Raw genomic sequence first — 22,529 nt, 5'->3', positions numbered from 1 at the left:
AGACACATGAAAAATTATTATTACTACTTTTTGTTTTTCGAGACAGGGTTTCTCTGTGTAACAGCCCTGGCTGTCACTTGCTCTGTAGACCAGGCTGGCCTCCAACTCAGAGATCCTCCTGCTTCTGCCTCCTGAATGTTGGGATTAAAGGTGTGCACCACCACCCAGCAAAGAAATTTTTTTGAGACAGCCTCGTGTAGCCCAGACTGGCTGTTCTGACTCTGTAGCCGAAATGATCTTGAATTTCTGATCTTCGTGTGTGTGTGTGTGTGTGTGTGTGTGTAGGCCCAAGGTTGACTTCAAGTCCTCACTTGATCTCCATCTCATTCATTAAAGCAGAATCTCTGACTTGAACCCAGAGCTTACCAATATGGCTATGCAGCTTGCACCAGGCATCCCCTGCCTCTGCCTAAATACTTTTGAGTCTCTCTGTGTAGCCCTGGCTGTCCTGGAACTATGTAGACCAGGCCAGCCTTGAATTCACAGAAATCCTTACTTCTACCTCACAAGCACTGAGATTAAAGGTGTGTGCCACCTGCATGCTTTAATCCCAGCACTTGGGAAGCAGAGGCCAGCCTGGTCTACAAAGTGAGTTCCAGGACAGCCAGAACTGTTACAAAGAGAAACCCTGTCTCAAAAAAAAAAACAAACAAAAAACATGCTAAGGCTGACTCTGAACATCTGGTCTTCCTGCCTACCTATGTCCAATGCTGTGAGTACACTAGTGTGCCTTGTTTTACTTGGTATAGAAGATAGGAGCCCTGGTTGTTAAGCTGCCATGAGGGTACTGGTAACTGAGCTTAGGTCCTCTGCAAGAGCAATACACACTGCCCTTAACCAGCAAGACCCCTCTCCAACAAATATATGTATGTGTGTGTGTATATATATATTATGTATGTATATGTATATAACATGTAACATATAAATTACAAAGTATGTGTGTGTGTGTATGTTTTCTTGTGAGTGGCAGAGTTCACTTAGAGGTGAGAGATCACCTGAAGTCTGCTCTTCACCTTGTTTCTTATTCACCTGTGTAGATAGAGCTAGCTGGCCCTTGAGGTCCCAGAAGTCTCCTGTTTCCATTTGTCTCCCTTCTCGCACAGGAGCACTGGATTATGGACAGCACTACTGCATCTGCTTGTACATAGGGAGGGCTGGGACTCAGGTCCTCACTCTTTCCAGGTAAATGCTTTCCTCAACCCTAATTAATTTTCTTCTATTTTCCTGAGGTGTTCTTTCCATGAAGCTTAACCAGGCCTTTAACACTGAGTAGCCCAGGCTCCCCCTGCCTTAGCCTCCTGGGTGCCAGTGTTCCAGGCTGCTATCACACTCACCACTCACACTAATTTCAAACAGGCAGTCTTTTTTGTTGTTGTTGTTTTGTTTTGTTTTTCAAGACAGGGTTTCTCTGTGTTGCCCTGGCTGTCCTAGAACTTGCTCTGTAGACCAGGCTGGACTCAAACTCACAGAAATCCGCCTGCCTCTGCCTCTGGGAGGGAGTGCTGGGATTAAAGGCATTTGCCCCCACCACCCTGCTAAATGGGCAGTCTTCAAACCATTTTTATCAGAAAGGGCATTCCATGGACCAGGCAGAGGCAGGTGGATCTCTGTGAATTCAAGGCCAGCCTGGTCTACAGAGTAAGTGCCAGGACAGGTTCCAAAGCTACACAGAAAAACCCTGTCTCCAAAAACAAAAACAAAAACAAAAACAAAAAGGAGGAGGAAAGAAAAAAGTGCATTCCATGGGAATAAGACAGTGGGCGGGGTCAGCCCATAAGGACCTCACAACAAGGGCACACCCACCCCAAGTCTGTTCCCACAACCTTGTAGAAAGAAGCAATCAGACACTAACAAGACATACTTCAAATAGTTTAATTTTAAAAATACTCTATTCAGTGCTAAAATAGGTCTTCACTTGCTGTTGCCCATTTCCATTTTTTCTTAAACTCTTTTTTCAGACAAAAAATAAAATCATAAAGTTCAATTAAACATGCAGATTTCAAAGAAAAGGGAACTTTCTAGAAAGTCTGAGCTGAAGCAGGTACTGTGGTCAGAACCTCCAATCCTGGCTGGGGTTTCTGCAGTTGGAGGCAGGGATGCTGGAATGCAATGGACAGTGAAAACCGGAAGCTGCATGTGTGTGCGTGGTGAGTGGGTGAGTGGGGGGAAGTGGAAGGTTCTGGCAGGCACAGGGCTGGGAGCAACTGGGGCATCTACCAGAGGCAGGCCTGCCTCAGGGACAGGATGCAATCCCCCATGGGTGGCCTGCCCACAGGTACAGACAGCCTTCCCTCCTGGGAAAGCATCTCCCCACTGCTCTCCACATCTCTACCGATCAGTCCCTCTTCCAGCAGCAGCCTGCAGGGCCCAGGCCCTGTGGCTAAGTCCATGACTGTACAGTCTCCATTCAAGTTCAAGTAATCCTAGGCACTCTTCTCTAGGGTGCCTTCCACACCTTTCTCCTCGTGGCAGCGCCAGCAGCTCCGTGCAGTGGTTCTGGAGGTGGCAAATGAACCTTGATGCTCTGGCCTACTTGGGGTGCAGAAAGGATGTGAGTGTTCCTCTGCTCAAGAGCAAGCAGGCACAAGTGTCAGGGACAGGAAGATGATGCGACGACCCCACGCCCTCCATCAGCCTTCTAGCCCAGAGGGCTCCCACACAAAGGCTCTGGACCCTAGTGCTTGCCTGGACCCCAGCATCAGAGCTCGGCTAGGCCAGAATGCAATAAATAGAGGCAGGGGCCAGGAGGCGAGGGGCCAGGATGGTGCTAGCTTTCCAACGTGGTCTGCGGCACTTCAGGTTGGTCCACACAGAATCGCTTCAAGGGTGGGGCACCGGAGTCCTCCTCTTCCTCAGTGGTCTACAAACAGCAGGACAGAGCATGACGAGCCAGCCCTGAGTAGCCCTGCCCATTCACCACACTGCAGCATGAAGCCTATCCTCTGTCTGTTCACAGGTGACCAAACCCTGACCCTATTTTTAAACCCGGTGACTGTTTCCCCAGCAAACTCTGCACCCTACCATTGCACAGCTGTGCTATCCACAAAATTCCTAGAGTCTTTCCTTCTCTTCCTTGGAAATGGGGAAAGCCAGGGACCTCTTACCTGTGTCTCTAGTGGGACCGGCTCTTCCTTCGTGAGGGTGGGAGGCTCATCTGCAACTTCAGATGCAGGCAGTGATGGCTCTGTAACAGCAGCGAGTTAGCTCAAGGTAGGTCTAGGCTGGCCTTGGTCTGGGGAAGAGTTCCTGAGAGTCATGTCAAGAGGATGTGGGCCTTGGAAGCATGTGCAGGCCTGGCTGAGGAGCCAGTGTCCCTCATGTATGATGGATAAAGTGTGACTTTATCCACAGAGGACCACCATCCCAGCCTAGGTGGCAGACATGGAACCAAAACTCACCTGCCATTCCAAATATCACCATTCCTACTAGGCCTCCCTGCCCTATGAGTGGGCTGCTCCAACATTAGATAAAACAAATGGAAGGAGCTAGAACAACATTTGGCTAACAGCAGGCACACATTATTCACACCACACCAAGTTCAATTTTGTGACTTATGGGTAACAGGCCAAAAACACAGAAGCTAACAAGGGCCAAAGATGTTATGTAAGGCACCTCCACAACTCACCCTCAAGGATCTCCTGGCCCAGTGTGGGTGGCTGGGAGTCATCAGTGCGGAAGTCTGAAGTGTGTGCAGGGCTCAGAGACTCGCTCTGCTGGGGGCTGGGGCTTGAGTTGGTGCTGCTGTCCACCTTGAGTTGATAGACATCAGACATGGAGCTCTGGTTGCTGTTCTCATCTGAAAACCAAACACAGTAAAGAAACAGCTGGGGTGGCACCATCCAAGGAGCTCAGCCAGAGCCACCAATAGTTACCATTGATACAGATGCCTCTAAAAAGGAAGCCTGGGAATTATCTGCAGAGTCGAAGCTGATGGTTTTGAGACAGATGTCACTGTATAGACCAGGCTGGCCTCAGTGTTACATTGATTCTCCTGGCTCTGCCTCCCCAGTCCTAAATACAGGTGTGACTCACCACATTTGGCAAGAAGCACTACGTATGGAGCTGAACTCACTATGAACTCTGATCTTCCTGCCTTCACCTCTTGAGGGTTGAGCTCAGAAGCAAGTACCTGTTTGTGTGATACCAAGGATGAAACCCAGGCTTCCTGTGTACTGAGTGAGCATTCTACCAACTGAGCCATATTCCCAACCCAAGCATTTCTACTTGACAATATATGGTACATGCAGCCAAAACAAGAGCACACATTTCTAGCCCAGGAATAGAGAGCTCTGCTTCTATAACCATGTTTTCTATTGCCTACCAATTACAGCTCTGGCCTGGTAGCTTCTCGCTGCACAGTGGGAGGTGGTGGTGCCATCTGTGCCTGCCCATGGCATACAGAATGGTAGCACCACATGTCTGGCCCTCAGGGCTTCTGAAGGAGGCTGTGGTATATGGAGGTGGTCACCTCAGGCTCTCAGCCACCCAACTGCCCCAAGGGTGAGAGATTACCAACTCTGTCTAAAGGCTTAAGATCACCAAGGAAATTAAAAGCTGAGGCTTCCACAGTTCCCCCTCCAGCATCGCCTCCAGCAGGCACAGTCCTGGTCATGTGCACATGCTCCTTGCCTGAATGCACCTCAGTTCAGACCTAATGCTGGCCTAGCCCAATGTGACAGCCTTGAACCTCATGGCCCACACTACGGGCAGAGTGAACACTGCAACCATGCAAGGGTCCTGAAGTGGAAAGTGCTCTGTGCCCCTGCACTCCTGAGAGCAGACAGAAGATGGTTTTGCCCTTAGGCCTCACTGTCTGCCAGTCTTTCACCTAAAGCCTGGCTCCAGAAGCTGGAAGCTAACCAAGTGTTGCTCCATGAACCATATCTCTGCCGACCTCCCTGCTGCTGGCTGGTATGACTTTTCTTTCCAGCCTCCCTTGAAAGCTTCTATACATTTGCAGCATGCTGTGACAGCACCGATTGCTCTGTGGAGCCCCAGTGTTCCCATCCCATGAGCTCTGATGCTTCCACTGGCCCTGTGCATACACTAGTCACCTACTCTCACACTGTATGGGCAGTTCCTGGAGTAGACTTGTCCCCAACATTCCAGTGCCAGGCACAGGAAGTACAAACAAAGGGATGAAGTGGTGACCAGGCTGAGGCCTCCTGTCTCTTGGAGCGTTCTGATCACTGAACATCCTTGCCCTGTGAAACTGACTTTGGTGGGGAGGAAGGAGGAAAGCAGGGACAACTACGTGCTGGGTAGCTGCACATACAGTTCCAAAGAGATAGCTTAAGTCTTCCCTCTTCCCAAGACCACTATCCTACACACTAAAATGCAAGTGGTATTTTTTATTTTTATTTGGTGTGTGTGTGTGTGTGTGTGTGTGTGTGTGTGTGTGTGTGTGTGTGTGAAAAAGCTAAAGTTCTGATCCTAGTCTGATGGCACAGACCTATAATACCAGCCACTTGGGAGGCTGAGGCAGAAGAATCCAAGTTCAAGGCTAGCCTGGAAAACCTACAGAGATCCTATCTCAAAATTAAAATGGGGATGTAGGCCAGGCAGAGGTGGCGCACACCTTTAATCTCAGCACTCGGGAGGCAGAAACAGGCAGATCTTCTAGAGTTTGAGGCCAGTCTGGTCTCCAGAGTGAGCTCCAGGACAGCTAGGGCTACACAGAGAAACCCTGTCTCAAAAAAACAAAAACAAAAATGGGGAGGGGAGCTGCACATATAGCTCAGAGACAGAAGCTTGCCTTGCATTCATGAGGCTATAAACTCAATCCCAAGTACTGCCAAACACAACAAAAACAAAAACAAATAAACAACAGCAGAGTGTTATCACTTGTGTGCTCTGGCTCTGTGAATGTCAGGTTCTTTAAATGGGCTTGACAACAACTGCATGCTTTATACCATGGGCTAACAGAGGACAAAAATGAGGAATGCCATGAAATCACCTTATGAGTAAGATGCTGTGTAGGTGGAAAAGGCACAACAGTGGTTCTCAACCTTCCTAATGCTGCAACTCCTTAATACAGTTCCTTGTAGGGGCTGCAGAGATGGCTCAGAGGTTAAGAGCACCAAATGCTCTTCCAGGGGTCCTGAGTTCAATTCCCAGCAACCACATGGTGGCTCGCAACCATCCGTTATGAGATCTGGTGCCCTATTCTGGTGTGCAGATATACATGGAAGCAGAATGTTGTATACACAATAAATAAATAAATAAATAAATAAATAAATTCTTTAAAAAAAAATACAGTTCCTTGTGTTGTGGGGACTCCCCCAACTGTAAAATTATTTTGTGGCTACTTCATAACTGTAATTTTGCTACTGTTATGAATTATAATGTAAATATCTTTGATTTCTGATAGTCTTAGGTGACTCCAGTGAAACGATCATTCAACCACCAAAGGGGCTGAGACCCACAGGTTGAAAACCGCTGCATTAGAAGGCAGGGCTGCAGGTGCAGGGGTCACTCAGGCTGACTGGCTCAGAAGGCAGCAGCCTTGGCTGTGGGTGGTCTACTCTAAAGCAGAATGATCAAACAGACACCCTAAAAAAGAGACCACTTCTAGTGGGTAGTGGTGGTGCACGCCATTAATCCCAGTACTCAGGAGGAAGAGGAAAGGGCAGGTGTATCTCTGAGTTAGACACCAACCTGGCCTACAGAGCGAGTCCCAGGATAAAGGGGACACACACAGAGACGGATGGGGTGGAGGTGGGGGGACACACCACGACGATGACAATACCCACTGGTTACAGAACTGTAGAACGTGGTACCCTCAGCCCAAGCCTCACCTCCCGACACTGGACAATGAGAATATTTACATCATCTACCTTGCAGGGTTATCATTAGGATCAATGGAAAAGCTCTCTGAACTGAAATCCAAGCTAAAGCACAGGACTTGAATGCTATGTGGTAGTTTTCCAGAGAAAAGAACTCACCGTGCTGGGGATGGATGCCAGGGCCTTGAACATGCAGACAAGCACTGCTGCTAAGCCACATTGCCAGCCCAGGCATGGTCTTTCTTTCTGTGTTTTTTTTTTTTTTTTTTTTTTTTTTTTTTCCCCGAGACAGGGTTTCTCTGTGGCTTTGGAGGTTGTCCTGGAACCTTGTAGACCAGGTTGGTCTCGAACTCACAGAGATCCGCCTGCCTCTGCCTCCCGAGTGCTGGGATTGAAGGTGTGTGCCACTACTGCCTGTCTTTCTTAATATATACATTTTTATTTTTCATTATGTTTATATGTGTCTTTGTGTGTGTGTGTGTGTGTGTGTGTATGTTTCCGTGTGTGAGTACAGACATCCAAGGAAACTAAGAGGTCAGATGCCTGATGTGGGTGCTGGGAACTGAACTCATGTTCTCTACAAGAGTAATTCATACTCTTTACCACTGAACCATGGCTCTAACCCAGTTTCTAGTTGTTCAAGACAGGATTCCTGACTGTACTGGAACTCTGAGATCCGCCTGCCTCTGCCTCCTGAGTGCTGAGATTAAAGGTGTGCGCCAGCACACTTGGCTCCCAGGTATGTGATTATTCCTGTGACTTGATTGATGTTTTGATGATTTTTTTGGATTTATTTTTATTTTATGTGTGAGGATGTTTTGCCTCTATGCTTGTATGTGTACCACTTTTGTGCCTGGTGCCTGTATAGCTCCAAAGGCATAAGATCTCCTGGAATTGGGGTTATAGATGGTTGGTTGCTGACCACTGATCCTGGGACCGTGCACGAGCAACAAGTGCTCTTAACCACTAAGCTATCTCTCCAGCCCCTACATTGTCTATTTTCTGAAAAGAAGATATATAGAATCAACTCACCCTGGAATTCAAGAAGGAGAGAGGAATTGGCTGAGGCATCAGAGGGAAAGCCATTGGTTTCCCGGGTTGCTGAATTGTTCGATTTGGATTTTTCTTTCTATAAAAGGGGGGGGGAAAAAGAGGAATATGACAGAGCTAAATAGGAGACTCATAAGGAGGGACCAGGCACTTGCTATCTGACAGTCCTCAGAGATATGAACAGAAGTAATTGGGACCCAAGAGGTGGATGGAGCATGACTAAAAGTGAGCTCAGGAGCAGAGCAGCTGAGCAACAGCAGGGAGGCAGGGAACTCGGCCGCCCACAGCTCCACGGTTCTCTTCTGCCCTGACTGCAGTACTCTGCCAGCCCTTCCTTCCCTGTGTGGAGGAGTGAGGAACAAACATATGTGCATTTCAGACGGACCCTTCATTTTTTGTTTGTTAGTTTTGTTTTTGTTTTTCGAGACAGGGTTTCTCAGTGTAGCTCTAGATGGCTCTATAGACCAGGCTGGCCTGGAACTCACAGAGATCCACCTGCCTTTGCCCCCTGAGTGCTGGACTTTTTCTTGAGCCCTAGTTAGGGAAAAGGAAACAATGGAGATGTAATGGGCAGGGCAGGGGAAAAGCACATGCCGGCTCCACTGTGGTCAGCAAACACTAGCATCCCTTCAGGGTGACCACTTCATCTCTGCTTTCCCTGAACAGCACTTCCTGTAGCAGACAGAATGAACGGGTGGTTCATACGGGCCTCAATGAGGAGACATGTGCAGATTCACCCAACTGCTCCCAGCTGTTGGACACTGAGAGTTAAGCTAGTTACAATTATGTTTATTCCCACAAAGAACAAGACCATAATAACTTTACTTTTTCTGAATTAGTCTTTACTCAAATGATTTTGAAAAAACATGAAACAAAACCCTATTCATTTTAGGTCAAAACATATAACCATATTATTGCTATTTTGAGAATGTCTATGTCTCGTTTTATTTTTTGACTTTTGCAGTCATGGGGATCAAACTGAGGATCTCATGAATGCTACGGACTCAAGCACTTACCATGGAGCCAGTGTACCAAAAAAAAAAAAAAAAAAAAAAAAAAAAAAAAAAAAAAAGAAAACACAAACAAACAAAAAACCTCAAAATCATCCTAGTAAAAAGTCCTTGTATAAAAGAGAAAATCAACAAAAAACTTGTAACCACAACTCTATAGACATTTTAACAATCATGTATGCCAAAATTTATGAGACAACTGTACTAGGCAACAAAGAAATCAAGTGATTTTTTAAAAAAAACACAACAAAGAAAAACTACCTTTAAAAAATGGCTGGAGAATCCGAAAAAAGTTGGTGTCACAAATGTTAGAGTAGAACAGTAGCTATCAAAAGTTCTTCCAGACGACCCAGGTTCAATTCCCAGCACCCATATGGCAACCCACAACTGTCGGTAACTCCAGTTCCAGGTGATCTAACACCCTCACACAGACATACATGCAGGTAAAACACCAATGTACATAAAATACAAATAAATTACAACAAAACAAAATACAGCTGGAGATTGGGGAAATGGCTCAGTTATATTGTGCTTGCCACACAAGCATGAGGATCTCAGTTCATTTCCCCGGTACACAACTAAAACCCAAGTGTGGAGGCATGCAGGTAGTACACAGGCATACTTGAACGTGCACACACACTCAGAGATGTGCTATACTTCAGTGGCAGAGTGCTTGTCTAGTATCTGTGATGCCCTAGGCTCCATCCCAGCCCTGCATGAAGTCAGGCATGATGGTGCATGACCATATTTCCAGCACCTGGGAGGCAAGAGGACCAGAAGTTCAAGGTTGTCCTTGGATGTATATGTATATATAGCAAGTCTAAGGCCAGCCTAGGCTACATGAGACTATTTAAAAAAAAAAAATCCAAACAAACAAAAAAACAAATGGGTTGGAGAGATGGAACAACAGTTAAGAACACTGGCTTCTCTTCCACAGGACCTGGGTTCAACACCCACACTGCAGCTCACAATCATCTGTAACTCTATTTGTAGAGGATCTGATGCCCTCTTCTAGCCTCATCTGGCACAGGTATGCACAGCTGGCACAAGCATACATGCAGTCAGAACATCCATCCACACAGAATAAAATTAAACAAACATTCAATATGATAAAATAAAAAAGGAATAAGAGTAAACAAACGAAAAGGAAGTAATAGCAAAAGGCAACCAAAGCAAAGATTGATAAAAATTACAGAATAAGGCTGGAGAGATGGCTCAGTGGCTAAGAGCACTGGCTGCTCTTCCAGAGACCAGGGTTCAATTCCTAGCAACCACATGGTGGCTCATAACCATCTGTAATGAAATCTGGTGCCCTCTTCTGGCCTGCAGAGATACATGGAGGCAGAACACTATATACATAATAAATAAAAATTTTAAAAAATTACAGAATAGTTCTTTTTCAGGAGCAAAACAACAACAAAAAAATCACCTCTGTGGACAGATACAAAAACACCAAATATGAGTGAATAGGCCTGGTAAACAATACATAATGTTGTTGTTGTTTCATATTTGGTTTTTTGGTTTTTGTTTTTGAGATGGTCTCTCACTAGGTAGCCCTGGCTAGAACCCTGTGTGTGCTGTGTGTGGCGATGTGAATGAGAACGGTCTCCATGAGCCACTGTGTTTCAGTCCTTGATCCCTACTTAATTAGGTAGGGTGGAACTGTGGAAGGGATTAGATGTGGCCTTGCTGGAGGAAGTGCTGGCTAGTTTTAGGTCAACCTTACACAAGCCAGAGTCATTTGGGAGGAGGGAACCTCCATCAGATTGGCCTGTGGTGCATTATCTCTTTGACAATGGGGCAACCCTTGGACTGGTGGTCCTGGTGCTGTTGCTAGTATTTAGGCATTTGTACTGGCCTGCCTTTGGAGTTCTGACAAGACACCCTCAGCTGCTGACACTAAGCACCACCTGTGCCTATTCACTATGTTCCCTTTTAAAAGGACCCTGCCCACCTCCCATTCCTCTCTTTCTCTTCCTTTCTGTGTATCTGTCCCCCCTCCTCACCCTCTCTCTCTGCCTTTCTTTCCTCTTTCCCACTGCTCCTGTCCCCGGAGGCTGGTCTCCCCCTCCACCCCCCATCCTTTTCCCTTAATAAAAACCCCTTTACTTCAACTCTGTAGCATGGCATGTGACAAGTTTTAAGGCACAAAAGAATCTTTCACCAATCGGGGTGGGAGTGGTGCACACCTTTAATCCCAGCACCCAGGAGGCAGAGGCAGGTGGAGTTCCAGGCCAACCTGGTGGAGAAAGTAAATTTCAGGACAAGCCAAGACTGTTTTACAGAGAAATCCAGGGGTGGGGGGAGCCCCCGTGATGCGCAGCGTGCACACGTACCACCCATTTGAAAACGATGAGCCCAGGACTGCAAACATTTCAGATACCAGATAGCCAAGTCTCCCGTGTAGAACTGAAAGCAAACAACTATAGGAAGTTGAGCATCAGCGGCAGCCAGAATGTGCTGGACACACCAATAAACACTTCTGAGGATTGAGGGGAAGGGGGAACTTGTCACTACCCCTGTAAGGAGCCAGGATAAATGACCATCTACATGGAAATGATGGACGTGAACGCTACTTCACACCCATCTGCACTGCCTCAGAGGTCTTACAAATGCAAAGAGAACAGCCAGCCTATTGGTCACATAGCAGAGTATCTCTGTAGCCGCTAAGAAGGGACACAGTCCTTCTGTACCCTTTGGTATGAGGACAAGTGTCCTACCAGTGATCTGCATCACCAGCCTGCATTTCACTAGGATGTGCAGACTGGCCTCAGACTCACTCTGTAGACCAGATAGGCCATGACCCCAGCTGTGAACCTCATGAGTAGCTGGATTACAGGCCTGTGGCACTAGGCCCAGTGAGGAGGTCTGAATAGGAACGACCCTCAGAGACTCATAGATTTGAATGCTTAGCCCATAGTGGGTGGCACTATTAGGTGGCCTTGTTGGACTAGGCATGGCTTTCGTTGGAGGAAGTTTGTCACTGGGAGCAGGCTTTGAGGTCTCAGGTGCTCAAGCCCAGCCCAATGGCACTTTCTTCCGGCTGCCTGCAGATCCAGATGTAGAACTCTTTTTTTTTTTTTTGGTTTTTCAAGACAGGGTTTCTCTGTGGCTTTGGAGGCTGTCCTGGAATTAGCTCTGTAGACCAGGCTGGTCTCCAACTCACAGAGATCCGCCTGCCTCTGCCTCCCAAGTGCTGGGATTAAAGGCGTGTGCCACCACTGCCCGGCAGTCATAGTGTTTCTTTACAGCAACAGAAACACTAAGATACCTGGCTACTTGTTTTGCTTTTTTATGAAGTTCAGGCTCACGAAACTCCTACTTCAGTCTCCCAAGTGTTTCAAATCAAGTGTGGGCTACCACACCCAGTAGGAAAAATTTTTTTCCTTTCTTTTTTTTTTTTTTTTAATTTATTTATTATGACTTGGGAGGCAGAGGCAGGTGGATCTCTGTGAGTTCGAGGCCAGCTTGGTCTCCAAAGCGAGTGCCAGGAGGCTCCAAAGCTACACAGAGAAACCCTGTCTTGAAAAACAAAAACAAAACAAAACAAAATGTATTTATTATGTATACAGTGTTCTGCCTACATGTCTTCCTGCTGGCCAAAGAGAGCACCAGATCTCGTAACAGATGGTTGTGAGCCACCATGTGGTTGCTGGGAATTGAACTCAGGACCTCCTGAAGAGCAGCCAGTGCTCTTAACCACTGAGCCATCTCTCCAGCCCCCTTTTCTTTCTTTCTTTTTTTCTTTTTTGAGACAGGGTTTCTCTGTGTAACAGTATTGGCTGTCCTGGAACTCGCTCTGTAGACCAGGCTGGCCTGGAACTCATTGACATCCACCTGCCTCTGCCGCCAAGTGTTGGGATCAAAGGTGTTCACCATCACCACCTGGCCCAGGAAAAATTTCTTAAGGCTTAATTTAAAAGCATTAACTATATTTTAAAAGATTAATTTTTATCTACGTTAAATTTAAACACTTTGCCATGGTTGGAACCTGGCATTATGCTGACCCCGCCCCCTGACAATGGGTGGGACATGCATAGAGGCATTCAGGCAGATACTTAGGTAGCTCAAAGGGTCCTGTGTTGCAGGGCTGTGTCATGAGTTATGGGGCTCATGAAAGGACTTATGAAAGGACTCAGTATGCATGTGCAAGCTTCTCCTTTTAAGCAAGCACTTCCACATACTCTCTCTCCTTTACCCCCTCTTTTCTCTCCCTCCTCCTTCTCTGCCCCTCCCTCCCCTTCTCTGCTTCCTTCTCTCCCTCTTTCCCCCTTTTCTTCTTCCCTTTCCCTTCAATGAGCTCCACATGGGTTTGTTGAGTTTTGTGGCTCGTGTTTTCATTTACTCCTGACTGAAGCATGGTTTCCTGTTCCATCTACTCTACTTATAACTGAAACAAATGAACGACAGCCATGGCACTGTGGCTCATACCTAGAACTCTAGAGGTTAGGAGAGGAGAAATGCACACGTTCAAGGCTAGCCTGAGCTACACAGTCAGATTCTGTTGCAAAAACCCCCAAAATGAATAAATAAAATCAAACGCTTCTATTATTCAGGATAGTAGAGAGTAGTTTTTTAAAAAACAAGTTACAGATGTAAATATACATGGATAGCATAATAGACAATAAGCAGAATTCCCACAATTCATAAGAAAAAGACTATGGGCCTGGAGAGATGGCTCAGAGGTTAAGAGCACTGGCTGCTCTTCCAGAAGTCCTGAGTTCAATTCCCAGCAACCACATGATAGCTCACAACCGTCTGTAATGGGATCTGATGCCCTCTTCTGTCAAGCAGGCATGCATGCAAATACAGCACTCACATGCATAAATAAAGGGAAGAAAAGACTACATAAGGAAATTGCCAAGCTTGGTGATGCACAACTTTAATCTCAGCACTCAGAAGGTAAAGGCAGGATGATCAGAAATTCAAGTCTATCCTCTGTGCATTTGGGCCAGCCTGAAACCCTGCCTCGGGAAAACAAACAAACAAACAAAAACAAAAATAAAAGAAACAAGAAAATGACTCTGTGAGAAAAACGTAAAAATGGGCATAAGACCTACATGGGCCCTTCCCTAAAGTACGTCAAGATGGTGAGGAAACACTGAAAGCGCTTCTGCTCTAGAGGAAAGTCACCAGTGAATATATGCTGAGGTCTGGCAATGCCGAACCCAGCCTAGGGTATGCAGCCATGTTTCCACTGCTGTGTGGTCTTGGTGGAAACAGAAACTGGTATCATCACTCTGCACTAGTTATTACATCCAAAATACACACTGGAGACACGTCCACCGTCTGGAATGCTAGGAATGCTACTACAGATCACCACACTAAAATGCTCTGGGGCACTGTGCTATGACACTCAAACCAGGAGTGATGCAGACATCCACATACAGGACAGTACCAGAGAGGAATGAGAAGATGGTTTGGTGGATAGCATGCTTGCTGTGTAAGCATGAGCAAGTTAGATGCCCAATTCCCATGGGAAAAGAAAGCTGGGCAGATGAGGTAGCCATTCTTGCTATCCTGGTGCTAGGAGGAAGGGACCAGAATCCCTGAAGCAATCTGGCCAGCTACACTAGCTGAGTTTAATTCAGAGAGCCTATCTCAGGAAATCAGGTGGAGAGTGATAGAGACACCTGTCATCCATCAACCTCTGGCCCCCTCATGTGCAAACACATGCATGTATACTACACACATAAGGAAGAGGGAGTAATTATGGTCAGGCTTGATGGAGTATGCCTGTAATCCCAGCAGTCTAGAGGTACAGACAAGATATCAAAATGTCAGCCTACAATTCAGAGGGAAATACTTTATCAATAAAACAAAACATAGTCAGGCACAATGGCACACACCTTTAAACCCAGCACTCAGGAGGCAAAGGGAGCAGATCTCTGTGAGTTCAGGGCCAGTCTGATCTACATAGCAAATTCCAAAACATCTATCCAGGGCTACATAGAGAGACCTTGTCTCACCCCTTACCCCAACAAAGAAAAACTGTAAACAAAGAATAGAAAAAGAGGAAAAAGAAAGTTAAGTTCTATACTTCAAGGAATAGAAAAACAGGACCAAAGACTACATGAATTAATTTCATAAACATAGTGCTAGGCAAAACAAGAAACAAAAAACAACAAAGAAAAATCAAGACACATAAAAATAGATTTATGATTTTTTTATTTCATGTGTATTTTTTATTTCATGTACATTGCCTGCATTTATGTCTGTACACTACATGTGTATCTGGTGTCAGCAGAGGCCAAAACAGGGTATCAGAGCTCCTGGAAGTGGAGTAACAGAGGGCTGTGAGCCACCATGTGGGTGCTGGGAACTGAACTCAGGTCCTCCGGAACAGCATCCAGGGCTCAAAATTGCTGAGCCATCTCTCCAGCCCTACGATTCCTTTGTATAAAGTTCAAAATCCCTAAAAATGACCAGAGTGATAATAAGAAATACACATGAGAGTGGTCACTCCTAGAGGAGAGGGCAGAGCAGGCACAGGATTTTCACAGTCAGCGATGCTCTATTCTTGGACCACAGTGTTTTTTTTATTCACTTGAGACAGGGATTCACTATGCAGCATAGGCTGGCTTAGAATTACCACTCCCTGCCGGGCGGTGGTGTTACACGCCTTTAATCCCAGCACTCGGGAGGCAGAGACAGGCGGATCTCTCTGAGTTTGAGACCAGCCTGGTCTACAAGAGCTAGTTCCAGGACAGCCTCCAAAGCCACCTTTGGAGAGAAACCCTGTCTCGAAAAACAAACAAACAAACAAACAAACAAGGAATTCACTCCCATTTCTGTCTCCTGAGTGCTGGGGTTACATGTGTGTCACCCACCCAGCTGTATCTAGATGTATATACTGCAAGGACACTGACCTATCTGTATTTATTAGACTGAAGAGTTCTGCTTAAAATATACTTACACACACACACACACACACACACACACACACACACACACACACACACACACACGCACGCCTCAGGCACTAGGGGAGACTGAACACAGGGCTACAACCCCAAATATTATCTATGTATTTTAAAGAGCTCATGTTACATGAGTCCTTTACATATTATTTATGTTTTAAAGGGCTCATGTTACATGAGTGCTCTGCATATTATCTATATGTTTTAAAGTGCTCCTGTTACATGAGTGCTCTGCCTATTATCTATATGTTTTTAAAAGGCTCATGTTACATGAGTGCTCTGCATGCACGTATGTCTGCACACCGTGTGCATACCTGACCTTGGATCCCTCAAAGTGGAGTCACAGGCAGTCTGTGAGTCACCAAGTGGATGCTGGAAACTGAACCCAGGTCCTCTACAAGAGCAGCAAGGGCTTTTTTAACCACTGAGCCATTTCTCCGGCCCCTTTTACTTTTTAATACATTAATTATTATGTGTGCACAATGGGACAACACATATCATGGCATGTGTGTGAAGGTTAAAAGGCAATTCTATGAAGTTGGCTCTCTTCCTCCACCTTTACATGGATTGCAGGTATTGAAATAAGGTTGCCAGGCATATGCAGCAAGCGTCAACACTCATACTATATTATGCTTTTTACTCTTTTTTTTTTTAGTTTTGTTGGGACCAGGTTTTGCTGTGTAGCCCTGGCTGTTCTAGAACTCACTCTGTAGATCCACCTGCCTCTGCCTCTTGAGTGCTAAGATGAAATGTATGTCCCACCACCACCCAGCCTAGATTTATTTTACTTTTTATTTATGTATGTATCTGTATGTTTGACCCCATCTACGGGGATTGGAAGAGGGAATCAAGTCTCTTGGAGTTGGAGGTACAGACATTTATAAGTTGCCTGATGTAAGCTCTTGTATCTGAACTCTGGTCCTCTGATACGGTAGTAAGTATCCTTAACCACTGAGCCATCTTAACCTCTATATATGGTTTTCTGAGACAAGGTTTCATGTAGCCTAGGGTAGCCTTGAGCTAACTGCTGTAGCTGAATCTGGCTTTGAATCTCTGATTCTCCTGCTTGTGCAAGGTTCACAGATGTGCACTAACATGTCCAGTTTGAGTTTTATATTTGAATCTTAGAATAAAGATTAGGAAAAAGACTACTGACAATATGGGAATTTTATTACCCTGAGGACTGTGTGACTAATTGTGGTCAATGGAAATAAGAAAACAATGTAAGACTACCAAGCAAGCAAGAGCTCTATCTATAATGATGCCTACATGTGGGGTCCTCAGAATACAGACTGAGAGAAAATCAAGACAGATAAGGGCTCATAGTCCCATGCTGTGTGCATTTCCCCCAAAACTGAGAATGGAACCCAAGGCCTTGCACACTCAGCAAATGTTCTACCTCCAAATCATACAAAACCTAGACATAGGTTTTGCAGAGAGCCTCCATATAAACAAGGCACTTTTCATAAAAACATGGACACCCAAATGAACCCAGGGGCAATGACTCAGACAGACATGTAGCATAATTAGATGTATAAATATACTATGTACATACTTCAAGGGAAAGAGAGCTAACTGATCATCGCAGGAGGCAATTAACTCTTTCATTTTTTAGGACGGGGTCTTGCAAAGTGGCCATGGCTGGCCCTGAGCTTCAAACACTCGTCCTGTCTCTGTACCTCAAGTGCTGAGAGTAAAAGTGTATGCCACAACATCTGGCTGCAAATTCTTCCTTCAATGGTCTGATAATAAATGTTGTTTAGGTTCTGTGAGCTGGTGAATCTTAAAGCAACTAACTGCTACTGTAACTCAAAAACAGCCACTGACAGCAAGGAAACCACAGTGTCCACAACATTAGACTGATAGCTGGGTGTCAGCTGGAATCCCAGCACTCAGGAGGATGATGAGTTCAAAACCAGCCTGGTTCAACACCATCTACATACCCCTTTTCAGTCCATGCTGAGCAACACAGAGAGACCTAGTCTAAAAAAAAGCAAGATACAGGACCAAAGTGATGGCTCAGTGGCTAAGCACATTGGATACTTTTCCAGAGGACTCAAGTTTGAGTCCCAGCAACCATATGGTAGCTCACAACTGTCTGTAAATCCCAGCTCCAGGGGCTCTGACACCCTCTTTTGGTCTCTGCAGGCATTGCACACGTGTGATATACAGGCAAAACACATATACACATAAAATAAAAATAAATAATAAATATTTTTAAAGAGTGCTCACTGCTCTTGTAGAGGATACTGGTTTTATTGCTTAGAGAGTGACTCACAGCCATCCACGACTCCAGTTCCAAAGCATCTGATGCCCTATTTTGACATTCCTGGCAATCAGGCATAGATATGGCTTTTTGTATACATGCAGGCAGAACACCCATAATGATAAACAACAACAAATCTATGCTAAAACATACAGGAATGGGGCTTAAGCTACAGTCTAGTTAAAGAGAGAATAAAGAAGTGGAAGAACAAAGGAGGTCTAGCACAGACCATGGCAAGACAGCCTGAGGTATTTTCAACCGGGTTCCACTAAGATAAATTTCTTTATGATTAACAGAGGTGATCAATGAAAGTAAGAAAACCGTGTCTTTTCTTGTTGTTTTTTCCTCACTTACCTCCTTGCTATCTGTCACAGGCACCCATTTGAATATCCTCAGGGATGTGTCACCCACAGTCACCCATTTCTTCTCCCTAGAAGATGAGCATTAATTAGAATAAAGTACATTTGTTGTTATTGTTGCTAACTACACTTCCTGCTTCTCAGCAGATTGTGCCTTTGATCTGGAATGCCTTCTGTCCTTCTCTATCAAAGTACACCTGAAGACAGGGTGTAAAGTCGGGGTGAAAGCTGGGAATGGTGGTGCATGCTTTTAATCTTAGCACTTGGGAGGCTGAGGCAGGAAGACTGCCACAAATTGGGGGTAGGGGAACGTAAAGTTAAAGGATTTTTATTCTTTGGCTCTTCTTGAGGGACCTACCACCCAGCTCCCAAGTAAATCACACTCGGAGGCTATTCTTTGTTATAAATGCCTGGCCTTATCTTGGCTTGTTTCTTGCCAGCTTTCCTGATCTTAAATTATTCCGTCTACCTTTTGCCTCTAGGCTTTCCCTGTTCTCTTACTTCAGTTTAACTTACTCTTACTCCATGGGCTGCTGAATAGCTGAATAGATATCTGTTACAGGCACTCATTTGAATATCCTCAGGGATGTGTCACCCACAGTCACCCATTTCTTCTTCCTAGATAACTGGGTGGCCAGCCCCTAATGTCCTCCTCTCCTTGCTCTCTTACTGCTCCCCTCCTCATTTCGCTTTCTATTTATCTATTTATAGTCTGCCTTCCAGCCCCACCCATCCTTCTTCCTGCCTCACTATTGGCTGTTCAGCTATTTATTAGACCATCAGATGTTTTAGACAGACACAGTAACACAGCTTCACAGAGTTAAACAAATGCAACATAAACAAAAGTCACACACCTGAAAATAATTTTCTACCACAGGCAGAGGCCTTGAAAGGCAGTGAGTGTGGCTGAATCTTACGGGGCTCTCTTAGCATGCACAAATCCTAATTTTGATCCCCAGCAAATAAAAGTCAACGGGGACTGTGAAGATAATTCCAAAGCCTCTCAAAACTTGTTTTATCTTCCACTTAAGGGTCCTTGAAAAGGATGAACAACCACAGGAAAGGAATAGGTAGCATTTGCATGTTCGGTAATCAAGACTACTCACAGCCAAAAACTATATTGAGGAAATTTGCACATTTTCATCGTGAAGTTCAAAGCTTTGTAGCTACCCTTGTGAATCTGGACTGGAACTACAACACAGTGGGAGGCACCAGTCTAGCATGGCCAAAGTTAAGGACTCCATCCCCAGCACACAAGCAAAAACAATCACATCCCCAACATTATTCTCTGTCCCAGGAAGGTAGAAAGGGCAGGATTATCACCATTCTAACAAAGCAAGGTCACCCTAAGTTAGACTAGTAAGGCCTCACATGTCTCTAGATTCAACTGAACCAGGTAAACCAATGAAATTTCAGCATTACTCCTGGTTGGGGGTGATGGGAGAAGTAGGGATGGAAATCTAGGGCCTTGGCTATGCTAGGCAAGTACTCTACCATTAAGCAACATCCCTAATCATTCAAAATGCTTCTTTTGCATTTTGTTTTCTGTGTGTATGTGCATATACATACATGTGTGTGTGACAAGGACTCTTAAATTGCCTAGACCGGCCTTAAACTTGTGATCCTCTTGCCTCAGCTTCCCAACTAGTTGGGATCACATCCCTATGACATCAGGCCCATTTCAAGCTTCTTTTCTTTTTTCGTTTTGCAGTGCTGGGGAACAATGGCAGTCAAGGTCTCTACCCCAGTCCTCAAACTTTTTAAAATTTAAGTACAGAATTCTTCATGAATTTGCATGTCATCCTTGAGCAGGGACCATGCTAATCTTCTTTGTATTATTCCAATTTTAGTATATGTATATTTTTTTTGACTGTATAAGAACTCAGAATAGATATCAGGTTATCTTCCTTAATCATTCTCCATTCATATTAAGTCAGGACCTGGGGAGCTGGACAGTTAAGAGCATTTGTTCTTACAGAAGACACAGGTTAGACTCTAAGCACCCACATGATGATTCACAAGTGTCTGTAACTTTAGTTCCAGGGGACCCCAGGCCCTCTTCTGGCCTATTCAGGTATCAGGCAGACACATGGTACACATGCACACATGGAGGCAAAACAAGGTTGTGGGCTCTATCCCCAGAAAGAGGGAATGGGGGTTGGCTCAAATGTGAAATGTCTTGCAGTTCAACCTAACACATTTAAGGAAAATTCTATGAAGGTGACCTAATCTACAATCTCAAAATGTGGTTCTAAGGAACCAAGACCTAAAATTTTCTTTGAATATTTAATTTTTTATGTGTGTATGTCTCTGCATCATGCACATGCTATGGGCACAGATGCTAAAGAGGCGTAAGGTCCCCTGGGACTGGAGTTACGGTGGATTATGAGCTGCCATGTGGTGCTGGAAATTGAATGCAGGTCCTCTGCAAGAGCAGCCAGGTACTTTTAACCATTAAGACATTTCTCCAGCATCCAAACTGAAAATAAAAAAAGAATAATAATAAAAAATGTAATTATGTGCCTGTGAGTCCGAGTGTGAGTTCATGCACTTTTGTGAACAGGCCAGAAAAGATGTTACAGACTGTTGTGAGCTGCCTGACAAGGCGCTGGAAGCCAGACTTTTATCTTTTGCAAGCACTGTATTGCAAACTAATAGTCTATCACCTCAGCCCAGACTTGTCAACAAAACTAGAAGTTAACCAGGCACAGAGGAGGCCTCCTTATCATTTCCTTACCAGTAATTTTAAGAGGTGGGGGCATTAAGAATTACATAGGAGGGCTGATCGGGGTGACTCATTCCTTTAATCCTAGCACTTGGGAGGCAGAGGCAGGAGGATTTCTGTGAGTTCGAAGTCTGCCTGTTCTACAAAGTAAATGCCAGGACAGCCAGGGCTGTTACAAAAAAAAAAAAAAAAAGAATAATCTGCGTGCTGGTATGTGACTTTAGTTCCAGCATTTGAGAGGCAGGGGCAGGCCAATCTCTGTGAGTTCAAGTTAAGAGTCTAAAAATCAACAACAACAACAAAATAACGAAATTACTAATCACTAAGTTAGGGGGAATAGGCTCTAAGGGCTGGTTCACAACAGTTTAATGCGATGAGATCCTGACCTAGACTGGTCGCTCGCTCAATCTGGTTTTGCAATAAACATTTGCAGGAACGCCACGACAAATGTACCGAAAGCGCTGGCTGAGGGTCTCTGATCTACGGCTATGAGGGACTTCTGTTCCGAGAGTCACGTGTTTACAAACTCTTAATTTCAACCATTTATCCCACATAAGACTTGGCAACAACGGACATCGCCAGGCAGTTGCGATGCGCAGGAGCGGAAGCCTAACCCGGAGCCGCCAGGCAGCCCTTCCTTCCGCAGGAAGTGCAACTCTGCAGCGTCAGGTCCCGCCCAGCTACAGCGGCCGGAAGCGATCAAATGAAAGCCAGTGGGCGGGGCCGCGAGGAGACAGTCCTTTCGATTGGCTACTGCGAGCCTGGGCTCTGACTTCACGCCGACGCCGACGCCGGCGCGCCCTCCTTTTGCTTTTTAGCTCCGGCCCCCTCCCCCCAGGGCCGGCCTCTTGGTTCCCACCCTGCCTGTGCGTGTGTGGCGGGCCTCGGCGCAGGGCGTCCCGCAGCCCCACGGCGGCATTCCCTCCGCTCCCGCCCCTCACCATTTCCGCACTTTCTCGATGGCCGCCATCACCTTCTTGATGTCATCTTTGGCCCGGCTACGGGTCTCGGCCCGGACCGAACGGCCCGACATGGCGGCGGCGGGGAGTGGCTTGGGGCCAGGACACTGCTCCCAAGACGCGGGATATCACGCGCCTCACGCGTCGCCGTCCACCGCCGCCGCGCCGTCGCCGCACGTCACCGCGACCGTCGCCCCCCGCCGAGCGCGCGTGCGCGACGAGCCGCGCGCACCCGCCCGCCCCTTGGGCCCTGGAAGGTCTCAGCGCGCTTGCGCACCCCGCCCGCCCGCCGGGGCGTCCCTGCTGCGAGCCTTGAGAGACCCTGCGGTTCCTCCTGGCTGGCAGGCAGGCCGGCCGAGCGTCATGTAGTCCGCACGTGGTGTGTGCCAGGCGACGGTGACGTGGTGCTGGTGGGACGAGATCTTAGTCACCACCTTCCTATTCTGCTGCTTCAA

General features: G+C 46.1%; 1 protein-coding gene and 1 non-coding gene across 2 annotated transcripts; both read right to left on the bottom strand.

Annotated features, from left to right (window-relative positions):
• Nucleotides 1-1,856: 1,856 nt before the first annotated feature.
• Nucleotides 1,857-22,291, bottom strand: Bcl7b (BAF chromatin remodeling complex subunit BCL7B). The gene is made up of 6 exons (XM_027416173.2): nucleotides 22,057-22,291; nucleotides 18,386-18,461; nucleotides 7,818-7,914; nucleotides 3,626-3,796; nucleotides 3,105-3,184; nucleotides 1,857-2,860 (listed from the first exon to the last, which is right to left on the bottom strand). Exons 1-6 carry the CDS (start codon nucleotides 22,146-22,148, stop codon nucleotides 2,768-2,770), a joined length of 609 nt encoding a protein of 202 aa, XP_027271974.1. The 5' UTR covers nucleotides 22,149-22,291; the 3' UTR covers nucleotides 1,857-2,767.
• Nucleotides 20,158-20,261, bottom strand: LOC113835704. The gene has a single exon (XR_003485388.1). It is a non-coding gene; the product is annotated as a U6 spliceosomal RNA (small nuclear RNA).
• Nucleotides 22,292-22,529: the final 238 nt, after the last annotated feature.

Source organism: Cricetulus griseus, chromosome 4 (genome assembly GCF_003668045.3).
Source record: "Cricetulus griseus strain 17A/GY chromosome 4, alternate assembly CriGri-PICRH-1.0, whole genome shotgun sequence".
Classification (NCBI taxonomy): domain Eukaryota; kingdom Metazoa; phylum Chordata; class Mammalia; order Rodentia; family Cricetidae; genus Cricetulus; species Cricetulus griseus.
This window is presented reverse-complemented; position numbering and strand designations above follow the sequence as displayed.

Bases quoted from the DNA above. Each gene is read 5' to 3' on its own strand.
- Bcl7b (XM_027416173.2), bottom strand. From the start codon at position 22,148: ATGTCGGGCCGTTCGGTCCGGGCCGAGACCCGTAGCCGGGCCAAAGAT. The intron at 7,915-18,385 runs GTAAGTGAGGAA...CCCCTTTTATAG, and splicing joins CTGTGACAGATAGCAAGGAG to AAAGAAAAATCCAAATCGAA. The intron at 3,185-3,625 runs GTGAGTTGTGGA...CTGCTGTTACAG, and splicing joins GGGCCAGGAGATCCTTGAGG to AGCCATCACTGCCTGCATCT.